Genomic DNA, 18,614 nt, shown 5'->3' with positions numbered 1-18,614 from the left:
TATTTTCTTACTGCAGATGAATGTGAGTGAAGTGTCTTGGACGTTGATAGTAAGACACTTAAATAGAGGAGTGAAGTGTCTCACATTCTAGCTAGTTCGAAGTGACGTGTCGCACATGCAAGCTACTCCGAAATGACGTGTCGCACATGCAAGCTACTCCGAAATGATGTGTCAACCATGCAAGCTACTAAGAAGTGACATGTTCAGCATGCAAGAGAGAGGACAACCACGTGTCATACATGCAGACACACACTCCAAATGAATTGGCGCCCCCATTCATTCCTTGCACATGGGCGCCAATTCAAGTGGAGACACCTTGTCAAAGCATGCATTCAGACCTCGAAACCAAGAAATCAGACCTAGGTCTTGCATGCATGTCCCTATGGAGGCGCCAATTTGAATGGCGACCCCTCTTAAAGGTTGTACATGGTCGCCAATTCAAGTGGAGACACCGTGCAAGCACAACTTTTCATGCTCTCATCCATTTGCCTATAAATACATCCACTCCATCAACACTTCTTCCACACCATCACTCTCACTACTTCTTCTACAATACTTCTTTTACAATTTCATCTACAACAACTTCTTGTAGTTTCATCTACACCAACCCCCCGACAAAATATCTATCCTCACATGGGCGAATCACATAGAGGAACGGTTGCAAACATCGCAACATATGTAAGTTTTTTCTTTTGTTAACTTTTTATCTTTAATCTTCACCAACCCCCTTTTATTTTAACATACTAACTTAGTCAATTTTTTTGTTCTTTCTTTTATAGGATGTATCAAGGTTCCGAACTCGGGTCCACGAATATGTCTATATGGACCCGATGATTCAACCTTATGTTGAACTCGCCGGTTTTGGTCATATAAGCAAGATTTTATCTTGGTCCATAGATAACAAATTCAGTCTAGCTTTATGCGAAATATGGAGACCAGAGACACACACATTTTGGTTCCCAACCAGTGAGTGTACCGTGACGGTAGAAGACATCTACATGCTTTTGGGACTACCCATTGAAGGTAAGGCTGTTAATGGTAAAACCAACTATGCAAATTCAATTTGCATGGATCTCTTGGAGACTGATTTGTTAGATGATAATGCAAGAGGTCAAGGTATACTACTCTCACGCCTTAAGTCGTACTATAATAGTTTATACTTAGATGAGCATTCTACCGAAGATGCTCGAATAATAAAAACTAGGTGTTACATTATGTTGTTAATTTGCTCGTTTTTATTTCCCGAAGGTAGTGGTTCTAGCATGCATATTATGTATTTACCTCTACTTAGACATGTAGATAGAATAGGAAGTTGCAGTTGGGGATATGCTTGTCTAGCCTATCTCTATAGCTCATTGTGCAAAAACTCACACAAAGACACATCTACATTTTCTGGATGTGCTATTTTGCTACAAGCATGGGGTTGGTCAAGACTACCATCTCTAGCACCCGTCAATAACAACCCTTTCACATTTCCGTATGTACAAAAGTAAGTTGTTTAAATTGATATATCTTTACTTACTTATTTAAAGATTATTACCTCTAACTAATATTTTTTGACTTTTTGGTGTAGATGGTCTGCACGTGGTATGAGTTACAACAGATGTCCAAGGCACTGTATTACTCAGTATCGCAACCTGTTGGATCACCTTCGACTGACAAACGTAAGGAAAATAACTTAATTATTTCGTTATATTTTGTTAAATTCTTCTACATTGACTATAATCCTATTTTCTTTCACATTTCAATTCATTTGGCGTCCATACCTTAATTTGGATCATGACCATGAGGTCAACGCTGAAGACGCGACCGTATGGACTGCATGCACACCGATAATACGGTTCACAACTGTGGAGAGGCACAACAGTGATCGTGTGAAGCTGTAGTTCGGTATACCCCAAAATATCCCAGATCCCCCAGCTAGCCTAGGAGAATGGCATCTGCACAAAGTTAACAACCAATGGAACTTCAATCCATGGCAAAGCTTCATAAGATTGGAGTGTCGCAAATGGAAGCACCGTCATGACCATGTGTTAACTAATGCAATCATGCCGACTGAAGAAAAACCAAGTCGTACTTATATGGCTTGGTACAGATCAGTTGGTTTTCAGTTCATCGCCGAGGACATGTACTTGTACGACCCACGCCAGATGACTTACACACCTGACACCTCAACATCAAACCCCCAACAACAGTGTCAGACCGGATACACACAACCCCCTGTCCGTCAAATGTTCTGTTCAACCAACACACAAACATACAACCAAAACATTCCATACACCCAACCCCAATACCAAGAGCATACCCCATACCACCAACAACAAATTGACCATCAACCTGAGACTCAACATCGCTTCGCACCCACCTCATCACCCTACCAAAGTCGCCTAAGCCAGAACACCCAACGATCATTCAACACCAACAGCCCCACCTCCTACCGTAGCCAAGAAGCCCAAACCTCACAAAACCAAAACATCCAACAATCCTATCTCTACCAAACACCCCAACAACCTTTCCAACCTTTCCTCGACGCATCGTTCACACCCATGTCTCCCTTCAACCGTCCCGGTCGCCCATCAATGAGAGAGTGTAATTTTTTTTGTTTGTAAAGATTTGAAATTGAATAATGAATTCGTGAATTTTTTTTCTTTTTTTTATGGATATGTTTCCACGTGCATAAATTATTTATTTATTATTTTCCTAATATTTTTTTAATATATATAAAATGATTTACTACATCACTCGTTTTAGATAATCTGCTTCTCCAAATGACTAATTTCCCAGAGTGCCCCAAGACTGAATTTTTTTTCCCACAATGCCCCTTTCTGGAAAAAAAATCCCAAACTGTCCCACTTTTCTTTTGGGACTCGCCCATTGATTGGACGAGAGGATGAAGCTTTTTGAACGCTGACTAGGCTCGGCCATTGGTTGGCCGAGCTAGTGAAGGGAGGATTTTATTTTTTATTTTTTATTATTTTAAAAACTATTATATAATTAAATAACTTTATTAAAATTATTATTAAATACTTTTCTAATTAATTCTATATTTAAATAATAAAAATAATATTTTTTAAAATAATAATAACAATAATATTTTTATAAAATACTAATAATAGTTTTATAATATAGTTTTTTTAAAATATTAATAATAAAAATGATTTTTTTTAAATATTAATAGAAATGATTTTTTTTTAAAATTTTAATAATAAAAATGATATGTTTCCCTCCAAAATTTCAATAATTTTTTGGAAGGATATGTTCCCCTCCAAAAATTTTTTAATGATATGTTTCCCTCCAAAATTTCAATGACCGAGCAATTGCTTTGTGTTTGTATTGTCTCGGCCAATGATTGGCCGAATATTCAAGTATTATTTTTCTACAAATAGCAGGACTTGTAAAAATTTAACTCAGAGCACCAAATCCTTTATTTTGGTAAAAATGTCTGTTTGGGGTCTTGTTTTTTATGGACATGGTAAAAAAATCAGTGTTTGTCTCGATCCGCAATGGAATTTCATAACACTGATTTCAGCCATCCACACTGGCTTCCGACAGTTGGGCGGGCGTCGTATGAAGGTGAGGAAAGTTGAGTATCGTTGTCCATACATAACGTTGACTGATGCAAGCCCTGATGGTACGTACATGTATTACCTGGATCGTATAGAAAATGATGAAGATGTTCAGTGTATGTTTTCGGCACATAATGGTGAAGTTAATAGAGGAGTTGAAGGTCCACTTGTGCTGGTTGTTGTTGTTGATTAGTTTTTTAATTACCACTTGTGTTGGTTGTTGTTGTTGTTTAGTTGATGTGGTCGTACTTTGTAACCAGAAGCCTTTGATTATCAAATTTATTTCATAATTGTTTGTTCCCAAAAGACATTAGAAATACACAATGGTTTACATAAAGTACGTGCATAGTAGTTAATAATTAAAAAAACATAATCATCTGGACGGATATTTAAAATAACAACATAATCATCTGGATGGTCGCTGGGACGGTCCTGCAACATTAGGACATTTCCTACGCATGTGTCCTATTTCACGGTAAATTCCACACTTTCTCTTTTCCTTCTCAACGTCATCCATCTCGATTCTAATCCTGGTGTTGTTTGGGCGCCCTTTCTTCCTCATTCTCATAGAGTCGTCGTGACAAAGAGTAAATCCTTCATATTATGGCCAATTCTCCTCATGGGGAAGTCCTAGGAAACTCTCCTTATAGACATTGAACACGTTAAGAATTTTGAAGACGTCTGGAATGTGAATGGAGTAGTCCTGGCGTATGCTCGAACATGCTGCGATTACATGGGAGCAAGGTAAGTGAAATGCCTGAAATTTCCCACAATCATAGTGTTGTTTCCTCATATCAACGCTGAATGTTCCGGTTGGTCGACCGTCGTTATGATTAATCTTCTATTGGACCATGAAATAAAATCTCTCGCGATCGAACTGCATGACGTTATGCGTGTTAGCTTTGATGACTTCCTCAGCCGTCCCCTTGTTGCAGTTATCAGTGAAAACCTGCCCAGAGGCTAACATTTTTGTCCATTGATGGCCTCTTCTACCAAATAGTGATCCTAATCGATAGTACGTAGATTTGACCAATGCAGTGGTTGAAAGGTTTCGAGTTTCTTTTAGCACCAAGTTCATTGCTTCTGCTAGGTTAGTTGTCATGTGACCCCAGCGTTGCCCTCCGTCAAATGCCTTTGCCCACTTCTCCCGAGGGATGTTGTCTATCCATGATAAAGCGTCGTTGTTTGTTCTTCGGATTTTCCCCCGATAGTAGTTAAATTTCGCCTCTGTTAACGCATAACCCATGTTAACAACTATTTTGCGCAGATCCTTGTCTTTTATCTCGCGCATGAAGTTTTGCGCGATGTGTCTAATGCAATAGACGTGTGATGATGGAGGATACTGCCGTCCATTTTCCGGATTGTTATATGCACTCTTTATTGATTCATGCCTATCTGATATTAGACACATATTTGCTTGGGGAGTAACGTGTATTCTTAAGATCTTAAGAAATAAACTCCAAGCTTCCTTTGTCTCACTTTCAACCAATGCGAACGCTATCGGAAATATGTTCCCGCTCCCATCCTGTGCCACAGCCATCAACAGAGTCCCTCTGTACTTGCCATACAACCATGTTCCATCAACTTGCACAATAGGTTTACAATACGCGAAACCATGTATACATGGTCGAAACGCCCAAAACAGGCGATGAAATATCCTTTGGTCACCCAAGTGTGAACCATAATTTGAAATCACAAGTAAGGATTGCAATTCTATAATGGTACCTGGTAGATATGTTTTCATTACCAGTATCCACTGCGGCAAATCGTTGTAAGATGTCTCCCAATTTCCATACAGCGACTCAATTGCCTTACACTTTGCAATCCATGCCTTTTTGTAGGATATGATATACCTGTATTTCCCAGCAACATGAAAAATAACCCTAACCCGACCGAGGCAAAAAATATTCTTCATTCAAAAATTTATATTTTACTTTTAATTGCTACTTTTTTAATGCCGGATAAGAGTCACAATTTGTTGCATTCTTCTTGGTTACCTTTAGTAGGAGATCTAAAAAAATGTAACACATACAGTTGGGGTTCTGCTTGTCTGGCGACACTATATAGACATATGTGCAAGGCAGCCCATGAATTGATTTTTATCGATTCCTTTTATGCACGTTGCTCCAACACAGTTTTTGAATGATCCCCGTCAACGTGTAGCTTCTTCAACCCAACAAACAACATCACCCCCACAACAACATAACCAACCATCATCCTCAGCTCAACAAACTTACCAACACATCCAGACCACACAACAACACACAATTTATTCCACCTCAACCCAACACCATAATCCCCACACTCTATTCCCTCAAACAAACTACTATTACAACCAACAATATCAACAACAAACCAACCTACGCCCACCCATACAATACACTCCAATTCCTCAACCCAACTTTGAATACTCAAACCCTCATTCTCAACCCCAAACATCTAACACCACATTCGCACAACCCACTCCTACATACAACCCTGATGATGTCTATTATCCTCCTATCCAACACACCCAACCCAACACCTACACACAACTCCCACATTCACTACCCAACTATGACCTCACTGATGACCATCTAATGAATATCCCTTCTTTTCGCATTCAAGATCTCGACAGTATGGATATGCCTCCAAACACATCACAACAACATCAAAGTTAACAACAACATCAACAACAAGACGCCCATGATGAATTGTCTTCCGACTCATCTCCGTCTCCCGCAAGACAAAGACAAGACGACTTGGGCAAGGGAAAACGCAAAAAAGTTGACACAAGATGTGGAACAGGCGGTCACTATAAATAAAATATATTTCTTCCATTATATCAATAAAATAATTATTAATCCTTACAATTCATTATATGCCTCATTATAATATTTATAGCTGTATAATAAGTATTTAAAAAAGTAAATCATTTCTATTATTAACATTAAAAAAAATATTCTTTTTTATTATTAATATTTTAAAAAACAATATTAAAAAACTATTATTATTATAAAAAAATATTATTATTAACATTTTATTATTAGTATTTTATAAAAATATTATTATTATTTAAAAAAAATCAATTTTATTATTTAAATATAGAATTAATTAAAAACTATTTAATAATAATTTTAATAAAGTTATTTAATTATATAATAGTTTTTAAAATAATAAAAAAAAAAGCTCCCTTCACTAGCTCGGCCTATCAATGGCCGAGCCTAGTCATCGTTCAAAAATCTTCATCCTCTCGTCCAATCAATGGACGAGTCCCGAAAGAAAAATGGGACAATTTGATTTGTTTTTTTAAAATGGGACATTCTGAAAATAAATTTTCAAAATAGGGGCACTGTGGACAAATACTCTCTCCAAATAGTTCTATAAACCCAACTCCCAAAAATACATATTCCATCAATTAGAACAATGTAAAACTTTTCAAAAACTTTTAAATAGTCCAAATTTAGTTCTTTATCCCTATGACATGATGATATACTCTGGTAAAATAGAGTAATCAAGAGTCATCATACAATGTCAATAATACAAATATGTAATAGAAGACTTCACCTTTTTTTGCCATTAAAAATAAAAGTGTTGCACATCATAAATAATAGTCTTATTGAGTTCATATAAGAGAAATGTTAGGATGACACCAAAACATACAACAACACCGTATGTATATACTCTTAGTTGTACTTTGCTTTTTTAACCATTCTTTTATTGCCTTGGGTTTTGTGCCATGGTTAAAATGTTTAAAAAATATTACGATGTAGATACGGTGTACTGATTATTCTGGTGTCAACATAGCACACCTCTTCATATATAGGTCAAAGTAAGTATCTGGTTAAAGGTACTTTCCACTGTCTCATAATATTCTTGTTGAGTGATTGTTGATTTTTGTGGTAAATGTACAATGAAGCCAGCATACACATATATGGCTAATTTTATAGCCCCACGCATGCAATCATATTAATTTGGACTATTGTGTATGATTATGAAATTGTACCCATCCTAGATACATAAACTTTTACATTTTCAAACTTTATGGGTGCATATGCATCAACATGTTTGGTTTAATTTGGTCAATGTGATGTGCTTAATTATTATTGCAAAGTCAAAAACGAAGTTTGCCAACACAGAAACCTCCATTAGTGATTTCAACAATTTTTTCTTCTGAATTAAGAATTAAGAATATCTTGACATCATGGAGAGAAATAGAAATTCTAATTATGTTGGTATCTCTATACTCTCCAATCTTTTGCCTCTAGCTCGTAAATATATAAAGTGTAAAAAAATATTTACAACATGACTCAACCTTACCTAGAACTGTTAATTTAGGGGTGGGAGCTTAACTTTTAAGACCCAAAATATATATCTCATAAATTAAAACCCCATAAAATTCAAGTAAGATCCTATCATTTTTTTAAGTTGATTTTTTAAAAAAATAAATTAACTCTTTTTTTTTAAAAAAATTATTTTTTTATTTTCATAAGAAAAAATTATTTTTTTGAAAAAAAATCAATTTTTTATATTTCGAAAAAATTGATTTTGTTTCAAATAAAATTAAATTTTTTATTTAAAAAAATTGATTTAATTTTTCGGAATGTTTTTTTTCTAAAAAATTTGACTTTTTTTTTTAATTTCGAAAAAGTCAGTTTTTTTTTCAAAAAAAAAATCATTTTTATTAGTTTCGAAATAATAGACTTTTTTTATTTATAAAAAAATTGATTTTTTTAAAAAAATATGATTTTTTATGTTTCAGAAAAAATCAATTTTCTTATTTTCGAAAAAAATTGACCTTTTTTTTCTATTCTTTTTTATTTTACAAAAAAATCGCATTTCTCGTTTTAAAAAACTAATCAGTTTTTTTTTTTTTTCGAAAAAATTAACTTTTTTCAAAAATATCAAGTTTTTAAAAAAAAATCAAATTTTTAATATTTTCAAAAAAAAATCGACTATCTTGATTTTTTTTTTAAATTGATTTTTTTATTTTCAGAAAAAAAGATTATTTTATTTTCACAAAAAAAATGTTTTTGATTTTTTCAAAAAAAATAGTTTTCAAAAATAATTCTTATTCTAAAAAATAAAATATTTTATTTTATACATATTATATTTTGAACCATTCAATTAGGTCCTTTAAAAAACAAAAATATGCGGAGTTTAAAATTAAGGGTAAAAAAATTATTGATTTAGTAGGGGCCTAAAATAATAAGGCCGAATAGGTGGCCTAATTGTTGAAAAAAAATGTCAATTTTATTTTTAAATTGATGTTTTTTAAATAAAAAAATTAATTTTATTTGAAACAAAATTGATTTTTTTGAAAATAAAAAAAACATTTTTTTTTAAATGTCAATCTTTTTTATAAAAAAGTTAACTATCATATAAGCCTTGACCTTTAATTTAGGCTCTATATACTTAGGCTCATTTATTTTTAGAATTTTGGGATCTTAATAGTTAGGCCTCCGTCCCAAATTGACAACTCTAATCTTATTCAATAAAAAAAAGCAAATTTTTTAAAAAAAAATTCTAAGAGAAGGAAGACCTAATTTATCTCTTAAAAGTTCTTCGCCAATGAAAGAGAATCAAGTTTCACCAAAGGAATCACATTGGAGTATTCGTTATATAGAAATTATTGATTCTACAACAAATATAAAATTCAAAAAAATGAATGTTATTGTATTATTTTTTAAGATCTTTAGGATCTTGTGAAAGAGGGAGTGACACCGTTTGCAACAAATGCGACAGATGAAAAAAATGCTACACACAAAGAATTGAATAAGAAAGATTATAAAGCTCTCTTTATAATCCATCAATGTGTTGATTCTGATAATTTTGAAAAGGTTAGTGATGTTGAATCCGCGAAAAAAGCATGGGAATATCTTGAAAAATCGTTTGGAAGACAATGAAAGCATAACTGATTTTTTCACTAGGATTACAAAACTAGTGAATCAAATCAAGGTATGTGGAGAAGTGTTGACATCAAGATCAGTTATTTCAAAGATCTTGAGGTCATTGGCTCCAAAGTTCGACCACGTGGTAGTAGCCATAGAAGAGTCAAAAGATTTGTCAGTATTGACAAAGGAAGAGCTACAAGGAACGCTTGAATCTCATGAACAAATAATGACTGAAAGAGCTGCAGGCAAAGGGAAGTGGCTCGACAACAAAGGTAAAATAGGCTACAATAATTCGACTGGTCGAAATCAAAAAGAAGGAGGTTGGTCAAATCAGAGAAGACCCTCATACCAAAGTAACCAAAGAGGGGGTGTTGTAAGTAGAGGAAAATGTGGTGGTCGAAAATCTAAGAAAAGTCACATTCAGTGTTTCAATTGTCAAAAGTATGGTCATTACTCAAGTGATTGTCCTGAAAAACAGAAGAATCAGGAAATTGATGCAAAGTTTGCAAAGCATGAAGAAGAAGAGATGTTGTTGATGGTCACAACGAGAGATGAAGAAAGATTCCAGGAGCAATGATACTTGGACTCAAGATGCTCATCACACATGAATGGTGGGAAAGATTGGTTTGTCAACATGAAACCCTTAACGAAGAACATGGTAAAATTTACAAATGACAATACTCTAGTAGTTGAAGGTATTGGTGATGTTCTGATTATGTGGAAAGAGGGCAAGAGGTTAGTAATTTATGATGTACTGTACATATCAGACCTGAAAAGTAATTTGCTCATCATATGACAGTTGGTCGAAAAAAACTACAAAGTATCGATTAAAGACAAGATGATGAGAGTTCTCGACTTAGGTGGAAGGTTAATCTTAAAGGCACCTATGTCTTAGAATAGAACCTTTAAGATTGAACTTAATGTAATGGAGCACAAATGCCTTGCAACTACATCTAGCAAGGATGAATAGATATGACACTATAGACTTGACCATCTCAATTTCAAAGAGATTAGAGATCTTAAAAGAAGAAATATGGTTTCAGGGTTACCAGAAATTGACATTTCAAATGAAGTGTGTGAAGAATGTGTGCAGGCGAAGCAACACAAGAACAACTTCAACAAGGATGCAAGAAGCAAGTCGAAGGCAATTCTTGAAGTTATATACTCGGATGTGTGTGGTCCTATCCAGTTGGATTCGATTGGAGGTAACATATACTTTATCACATTCATAGATGATTTCGGTCAAAAATTATGGACTTACCTAATCAAGAATAAAAGTGAAGTGATCGAGGTATTTTCCAAGTTTAAACATATGATCGAAAGACAAAGTGGTCGAAAGCTCAAGATTCTGAGGACTGATGGTGGTGCAGAGTATGTGTCGAAATACTTCAATAAGCTATGTGAGAAAGAAGGGATTGTGCATGAGGTGGTGTCACCCTACACTCCACAACAGAATGAAATGGAAGAAAAGAAGAATAGAATCATCATGAACATGGTGAGAAGTATGTTGAAAGGCAAGCGTCTACCCAAAGAATTATTGGGAGAAGCAATGTCGACAACTACATATATTTTGAAGAGATGTCCAAAAAAAAAGCTAGAAGGAATAACGACAAAAGAATTTTGGTCTGGTGTCAAACCTAGATTGAGTCATCTGAAAGTATTTGGATCTATAACACATAGACATGTGCCAAATCAGTTGAGAAGAAAACTTGATGACAAGTCGAGTCAAATGATCCTAATAAGATATCATTCGATTGGAGGTTATAAGTTGTTCAACCCAGTGAACAAGCCAGTAGTGATCAGCAGGGACGTGATCATAGATGAGCTTAAGTAATGGGATTGAACTGATAATGTCAAGAAGGATTTTGTGAGAATCTTATGTGAAGAACCAACAATTAAATTTGAAAGAGAAGTTCGACAAGAAGAAGTCAGAGGTCAAGTAAGCACAAGAAGGCCTCAAAGAATAAGCCAAATGCCTGCAAGGTTACAAGACTGTGTGATTACATCTGATGATGTAGTCGATGGTGAAGGTGAGTTGGTACACTATGCTTTCTATGCAGATGTCGAACTAGTCAATACAGTTGAGGTATTGCAGGATTCGAAGTGAGTGAAAGCAATGAATGAGGAGTTGAAGTCCATCGAAGACAACAACACCTGGTCACTTGTCGAATTACTTTAAGACAATAAGGCAATCAGTGTGAAGTGGGTATAAAAGGTGAAGTTGAATCCCAAAGGTGGCGAAAGGATTTCTTCAGAAGGAAGGAATCGACTTTGGTGAAGTTTTTGTACCTGTTACTAGGATTGTAACAATCAGGTTGGTTGTTGGTCTAGATAACATGAACAACTGGCACACATGTCAGATGGATTTGAAATGTGAATTACTGAATGGACCCTTGGATGAAGAAGTTTATGTTGTACAACCAGTTGGATTTATGAAACATGGCGAAGAAAGCAAGGTATACATGCTGCATAAAGTCATGTACGTACTTAAGCAAGCTCCAAGAGCTTGGAATAAGAAGATAGACATTTTCCTAAAGGAAAAGGAATTTATGAAGTTCACAACTGAGGTGGAGTATATGTAAGAAGAAGTAATAATAAATTGCTTATACTATGTCTCTATGCCGATGACCTATTGATAACAGGAAGTTGCAAGAAGGAGATCGAAGATTTCAAACATGACCCAAGTGAGGAGTTTGAAATGTCAAACTTGGGAAATCTCTCATATTTCCTTAGCATTGAATTCTACAAGAGTAGTAAAGGCTTGATGATGCACCGAAGAAGATATGCGGGCGAAATACTCAAGAGATTTGAGATGCAAAATTGCAACCCAACTTCGACTCTAGCTGAGCCCAGATTGCAACTGCCGAAAGACACAAATAAAGATGATGTTGATCCAATGCAGTACAAAAGACTCAATGGATCACTTTGATACCTTTGTCACACAAGGCCTGGTCTAGCATACATTGTAGGTATGGTGAGTAGATTCATGCAGAAACCATTGATATCACACCTAGCAGCGACGAAGAGGATACTAAGATATTTGAAAGGAACTTTCGACTATGATATTTTGTTTCCTGCAGCTGATGAAGGAAAAGAATGCAAGTTAGTGGGCTACACTTACTCAAGTTGATGCAGTGATGCTGAGGATAGAAATCCATAACTGGTTATATGTTTATGTTAGGTGGTGCACAAGCTTCTTGAAATCAAGAAAGAGACCAGTAGTAGCATTGTATTCATGTGAAGTATAGTACATAGTTGTTTCTCTTTGTGCATGTCAAACAACATGGATGGTGAATTTGGTCAAGAGATTACAGGAAATAATAATGGAGCAATTACCATGAAGATCGACAACACGTATGCTATCAATCTAGAAAAGAATTTGTTAGCGCATGGAAGAAGCAAGCGCATCGAAATGAGGTTCCATTATCTTCGAGAGCAAGTAGCAGAAGCGAAGTTGAACTTGGAACACTGCAGAACTGAGAATCAGATTGCAGATATCATGACGAAAGGAATGCATGTCGAAGTATTCAAGAAGTTAAGATCTATGATGAATATAGATAGCTTAGACATAATGAATTAGGTGGTGTATTGAATAGTATTTTTTTATGTCAAAGCAGTATTTTAGACAAAGTCTGTTGTCATCGAAATGTTGTGTGTCAAAATTGTGTGAGTGTCGAGGAGTTAGCCTCAATATAGATTTGGTTTTAAACCTAATTTTGTAGTGTTGACAAAATTAGGTATTTTGGGCTTTTGTTTTTGGGTTTTGCTTAGGGAGCAAGCAAGCAAAATCTATAAATAGGGAGTAACCCATATTATTGTATAATACTTGAGTTTTGCAGTTACAAAAGAATAAAGAATCACAGTTTGTGAGTAGAGAGAAACTTTGCAGAAAATTCATCTTCTTCATCTCTCGATAAACCCTAACTCTTTTCTTCCCGATTCAATATTCTTTTCTTGTTTTTCATCACCATTTTGCAACGATACAATCTTGCAATCAAGGTTGATTGATTCACTCGAGTAAAAAGTGAAGAATAAGAGGGAATTAGATCGTTGTGATTGAATCTTATTCATCAAAATTGATTCGGAATTACTTAAAATTTGGGTTTAATTCCATTATATACTTCCTTCATTACAAGACTTTTAGAAATTTCACAAATATTAAAAAATAGTATAGTAATAGATTTGTAAATGCTGAGTATTATTTATGTATAAGTATTCATAAAATTAATAGGAATATTATTGGAAAGAAATCGTTAATGTTTGTAAAAGTTTGTAAATAATTTTGTGAAAAAACTGCATAAAAAGGGACTCTTCTAGTTAAAAACGGAAAAGTATTTAAATATAATAAATAATGTTTAAAATAGGTCAATGAATCCATGTTATTAAGATATGAAAAATGCTATTCTACACCTACACCCGTATTTTATTTTTACTATTCACCAATATGTTCACCAATATTGTTCATCAATATGAAAAATGATATTAATCATCTAACATTATTAATCAACTTTATAACTTTATTAATTAATTTCATAATTTGTATTAATTAAATTTGGTGACTGTTTAAAATTATTAATATCGGAATGTTTATTAATCAACTTCATAAGTTTATTAATCATTTTTTACTTTTTATTAATCAACTTTAGTTTATCACTAAAAATTATTTTTAATGTCCGAACATTTATTAATCAACTTCATCACTTTATTAATTAACTTTTTACATTTAATTAATTAACTTTGTTTCACTACTGTAAGTCATTATTCACGTGTACTGTTCACATATATTGTTAACGTACTGTCCACGCACTGTTCATAAATATATTTTTTATTTAGAAAATATACTATTTACCGTATAAATACGATAAATAGTATATACGGTGTAAGTATTTGATGTCAAAAAATGATGTAGGAATGTGTTGGCTACTAATTTGAATTTTAAATTCTGCAAATGGATTAAGAAGTAGAGATCCTCTTCATTTTTTAAAAGAAATGGAGAGTTTCATTACAATAATTTTATTGTTTTATGTGTATAATGTCAAATAAACATTAAATGTGTGTTAATTAATTTAATTCATGATTAGATTAACATGCTTAATTCATGATTAGGATAATTGGCCATTAGATTTTGGTTAATTCTTTTTTGTTGATTTAATTCATGATTAGATTAACATGCTTAATGGTAGATTTTAACATGATTCATTTTAGGTTAATTTCCACTCCGATTCCTATATTGCCTTATGATTGTCATGATCATATTCATTAGATTTCAAGTTGTAATTTGGATTGTAAATCTTCCATGTTAGTTGGATCCTAATTCATGTTTAGGTAGATTTTAATTATTAGAATTAATACTCACTTTAATTATCCACTTAATTGGTTTCTTTTGGTTTGTGATCACTTTGAATAAATTGAAAATCCCATTTCAATTTAGGTGATGAATGCTTTGTATGCTTAATTTCATTTACCATGATCACATGATAGATCTTTGATTGCCTATCATTGATTAATCCATTGCCATTTGAATTGATTTAAACCATTGAATTTGCTTACATTTGTTGTACTATTCTCATTTGACTTGATCTCATACTAACCCCATTTGCTGTTTTGTTTCCACATGTGACTTTGAGATTCAAGTATACTTCTAGCTATCCATGCTTCTAACCTATACAATAACCTTGTATTGTTTGTAGTACCATTCCACTTGTATGTTTTAGGCATGACGCATAGTTTGTAACTTGTATAATTATTTCCATTTGCATTTATGTTGTATTGCTTACATCCCCCCATTTTGGATCAGATGTCCCCCACCCCATGATCATGTAATAGCTTAGGTTTATTGCTTTTAGTTAATTCATCATGCTTGCTAACAAAAAGGATAAAAATAAAATGATAAATAAAGCATTTCAAAAGAAACAAAAGGTACTTGATCCAACATCAAGTTGTTTTCCAAATAAAACTCACACCATTACAACGTGAATACTTGATCCAACATCAAGTATTTCCCATCCATTCCATGATCCATTATCCACATCTCTTCTCCATTCTATTCTCAACCTCATTCTATCATCTCTCCTCCATTCTTCCACATACATTTTTTCATAATAAACTCAAACACTTTATCCAACATCAAGTTCCTTTTTCAAAATATTTTCATAACAAACTGGAATACAAAAATGGGGTATATGTGCTTGTACACAACATTCAAGTACTCAGGTTGTCGTCCGTACCTACCTTGAGGACCCGACACTTGACTTCCCCCTTAAAATATCTAATCATTCAAAAAAGTTAGATCTAGGTGCTATAAGGGAGAAAAAGGGTAGTTAGGACACCATTATCCTCTCGACTACCAAGTATTCTGATTGTTGGCCGTGCTTAGTCAAGGGTCAGATACTTGTCTCCCTTTAAGATCCAATGATTAGACTTTCCAAACTCTTTTCAAAATTCAAATCTCTCTTTTGGATGAAAAATAGTGGTTAGGATAACATTGTCCTCTCAACTCCTGAGTTTTTGGATTGTTTACTGTATCTAGCCAAGGGTCAGATGCTTGCCTCCGTACATAAAATCAACCCCAACAAATCAAATCATCTTTTCGCTCAATGCATACTCTTCAAAACCTTTCAAAAATGACGTGTTTACTTCCGTTCTACCATGAACGACACTTAAGCCTCCGTGTGTGAGAAAGTAATGTTTAATTGCTAGAGTGTGATCCAAGCGCATCCATTTTACCGCAAATAAGCAAATACTTCCCGCTCCCATGACAGAGTATACAAGAAAGTGAACAGTAGCACACGAACGTCAATACTGTTCAGTAAAAACAACCAAATAAATGTTTTGTTTGTGAGTCGAACTACGGAGCTTTGACTTCCTCATTGCACGTATGAGGATACGTAGGCACAAGGGCCAAAATCCTTGGCCAACACACTAAATTAAAACTCATTCTTTCCCCCCATCTCATTCTTTCATCTCTTTCCCAATAACAAGCGACATATAGATAAGCAACATCCATACACATTGATACGAGCAAGTGGTTCCCATGGAGTACCATGGATGTGAGGGGTGTTAATACCTTCCCCTTGCATAACCGACTTCCGAATCCTCTCTTGGTTGCAAGACCATTCTTCATTTGGGGTTTTATCTGTATTTTCCCTTTCCTTTGGAATAAATAAAATCCGGTGGTGACTCTGTATTTTTCGCGGTGCGACACTAAATTATTACATCCAAAAGGAGGTATTTGTTGATCAACCTCCAAAATTTATCAACCTGATATTTCTAGATCATGTTTTCAAGCTTGAGAATGCACTATATGGGATGATACAAGCTCATAGAGCAAGGTTTAACCTCCTAAGAAAACTCTTGTTTGAAAATAAATTCTAAAGAGGACAAGTTGATATAACTCTTGTCATCAAGAAAAGAAAGTGTGACATCTTGTTGGTTGAAATCTATGTCGATGATATTACCTTCAGAGATACTAACAAATCCTTATGTAAGGAATTAAACGAAATTATGCATAAAGAGTTGGAAATGTCCATGATGGGAGAACTAAAGTACTTTATAGGACTCCAAATTCATCAAACTATAAAGGGAACATACATAAATCAAGCTAAATATTGTAAAGAGTTGCTAAAGAGATTTTCTATGGAAAAAATCAAAGTTATAACAACCCCAATGTCAACCTCATGCAACCTTGACAAAGACGAAGATGGAAAACTAGTTGAAGAAAACAAATACTTATGTATACTATGCTCTCTTGTTTATCTAATTACATCTTGTCTTGATATAACGTTTGTTGTATGTATGTGTGCACACTTTAGTGCTATAAAATGAAATATGTGATACCTCTCTGGCACACAACAAATGGGTTTATGGTACCCCAAGGGAGTGGATTGTGACTTAGTTTAGTACTCCAACTCCGATTTTGTTGGGTGCAGATTGGACAAGAAAAGTACATGTGGTACTTGTCACTTGCTTGGGAACTCGCTTGTCTCATGGCATAGCAAGAAACAAGCAAATGTCGCGCTATCCACAATTGAGGTATAATACGTTGATGTGAAAAGTTGCGCTCAAATTATTTGGATGAAACAACAACTCAGTGACTACAGTGTAAATCTTGGAGTCGTACCAATAAGATGTGACAACACTAGCGTCATAAACCTCACCAAAACCTGGTACTTCACTCTCGAGATAAACACATTGAAGTTAGGCACCACTTTATTAGAGATCATGTTGAAAAAGGGGATTACGTACTTGAATTTGTAACCTCATGTAATTAACTTGCAGATATTTTTACTAAACCTCTTTCTAAAGAAAACTTTTATAAGAATCAAATTAGGAATATTAAATAAATCACACATGGACTAATATGTCTAGTGTGATATATGCGCATATGTTGATATTGTGCTTATGTTTGCATAGTTTACTTGTCGAATTGCATAGCTTTTATGCATTGTTTTATTTTGGACAAATGGGGTGAGGTATACTTTCAGGAGGAATAAAGTATAATCTCTACTTAATTTAAGGGATTTTTAATTACTCCAAACAAATATTTTCTATTTTCTTTACCATCTCTTTGAGAGATGAGTTGTCATCATCAAAAATGGGGAGAATGTAGATCTATGTGCTTCGAGGTATAAAGCTAGAAATTTGACAAAAAATCCATCCAGAGTTTCGATGATGTCAATGATGATTAAAGTTGGTGGAAATAGCTTTCAAACTTGATTATGGTGACCTAACTAGAGAAAAATATAATGCCTCGCCATTAAAAGACTCAAGATTAATGTGCTTATACGATTGAGAGCAAACTTGTAAAGGATCTTGAAGGCTCGGATAAAAGTGTGAAAGCTCGCCAGATCATGTTTGTCTCTCTGTCTGAGTGACTCGGGTTTTGTAAGAGTAAGGAAGTAACTTTGAAGTACTAAGGCAACTAACATGCACACTTAAAATATATTTCTCAAATGTTTTTATCTTGAGAATAATTTTTTAAGCCAAAGCCAAGTGACTAAGAAGGTGTCCAATCTTTTTCCAAACAATTTTGGAACTAACCAATCGATTGGTAACTTGTGCCAATCGATTGGAAAAACTTTTCAGAGCCAACCAATCAATTAGAGCACTAATCCAATCAATTGGAGAAGGGCTAAGCGATTAACCAAGCAATTAGGACATCACCTTAATGATTTTC

At 34.2% G+C, this 18,614-nt stretch overlaps 1 protein-coding gene across 1 annotated transcript; it reads right to left on the bottom strand.

Moving 5' to 3' along the window:
- Positions 1–4,407: 4,407 nt before the first annotated feature.
- Positions 4,408–5,481, bottom strand: LOC127103639 (uncharacterized). The gene has a single exon (XM_051040887.1). It carries the CDS (start codon positions 5,479–5,481, stop codon positions 4,408–4,410), a length of 1,074 nt encoding a protein of 357 aa, XP_050896844.1.
- Between the last annotated feature and the right edge of the window lie 13,133 nt (positions 5,482–18,614).

This window comes from Lathyrus oleraceus, chromosome 1 (assembly GCF_024323335.1).
Source record: "Lathyrus oleraceus cultivar Zhongwan6 chromosome 1, CAAS_Psat_ZW6_1.0, whole genome shotgun sequence".
NCBI lineage: Eukaryota > Viridiplantae > Streptophyta > Magnoliopsida > Fabales > Fabaceae > Lathyrus > Lathyrus oleraceus.
The sequence above is the reverse complement of the archived record's forward strand: the minus strand, read 5'-3'. Positions and strand labels throughout refer to the sequence as shown.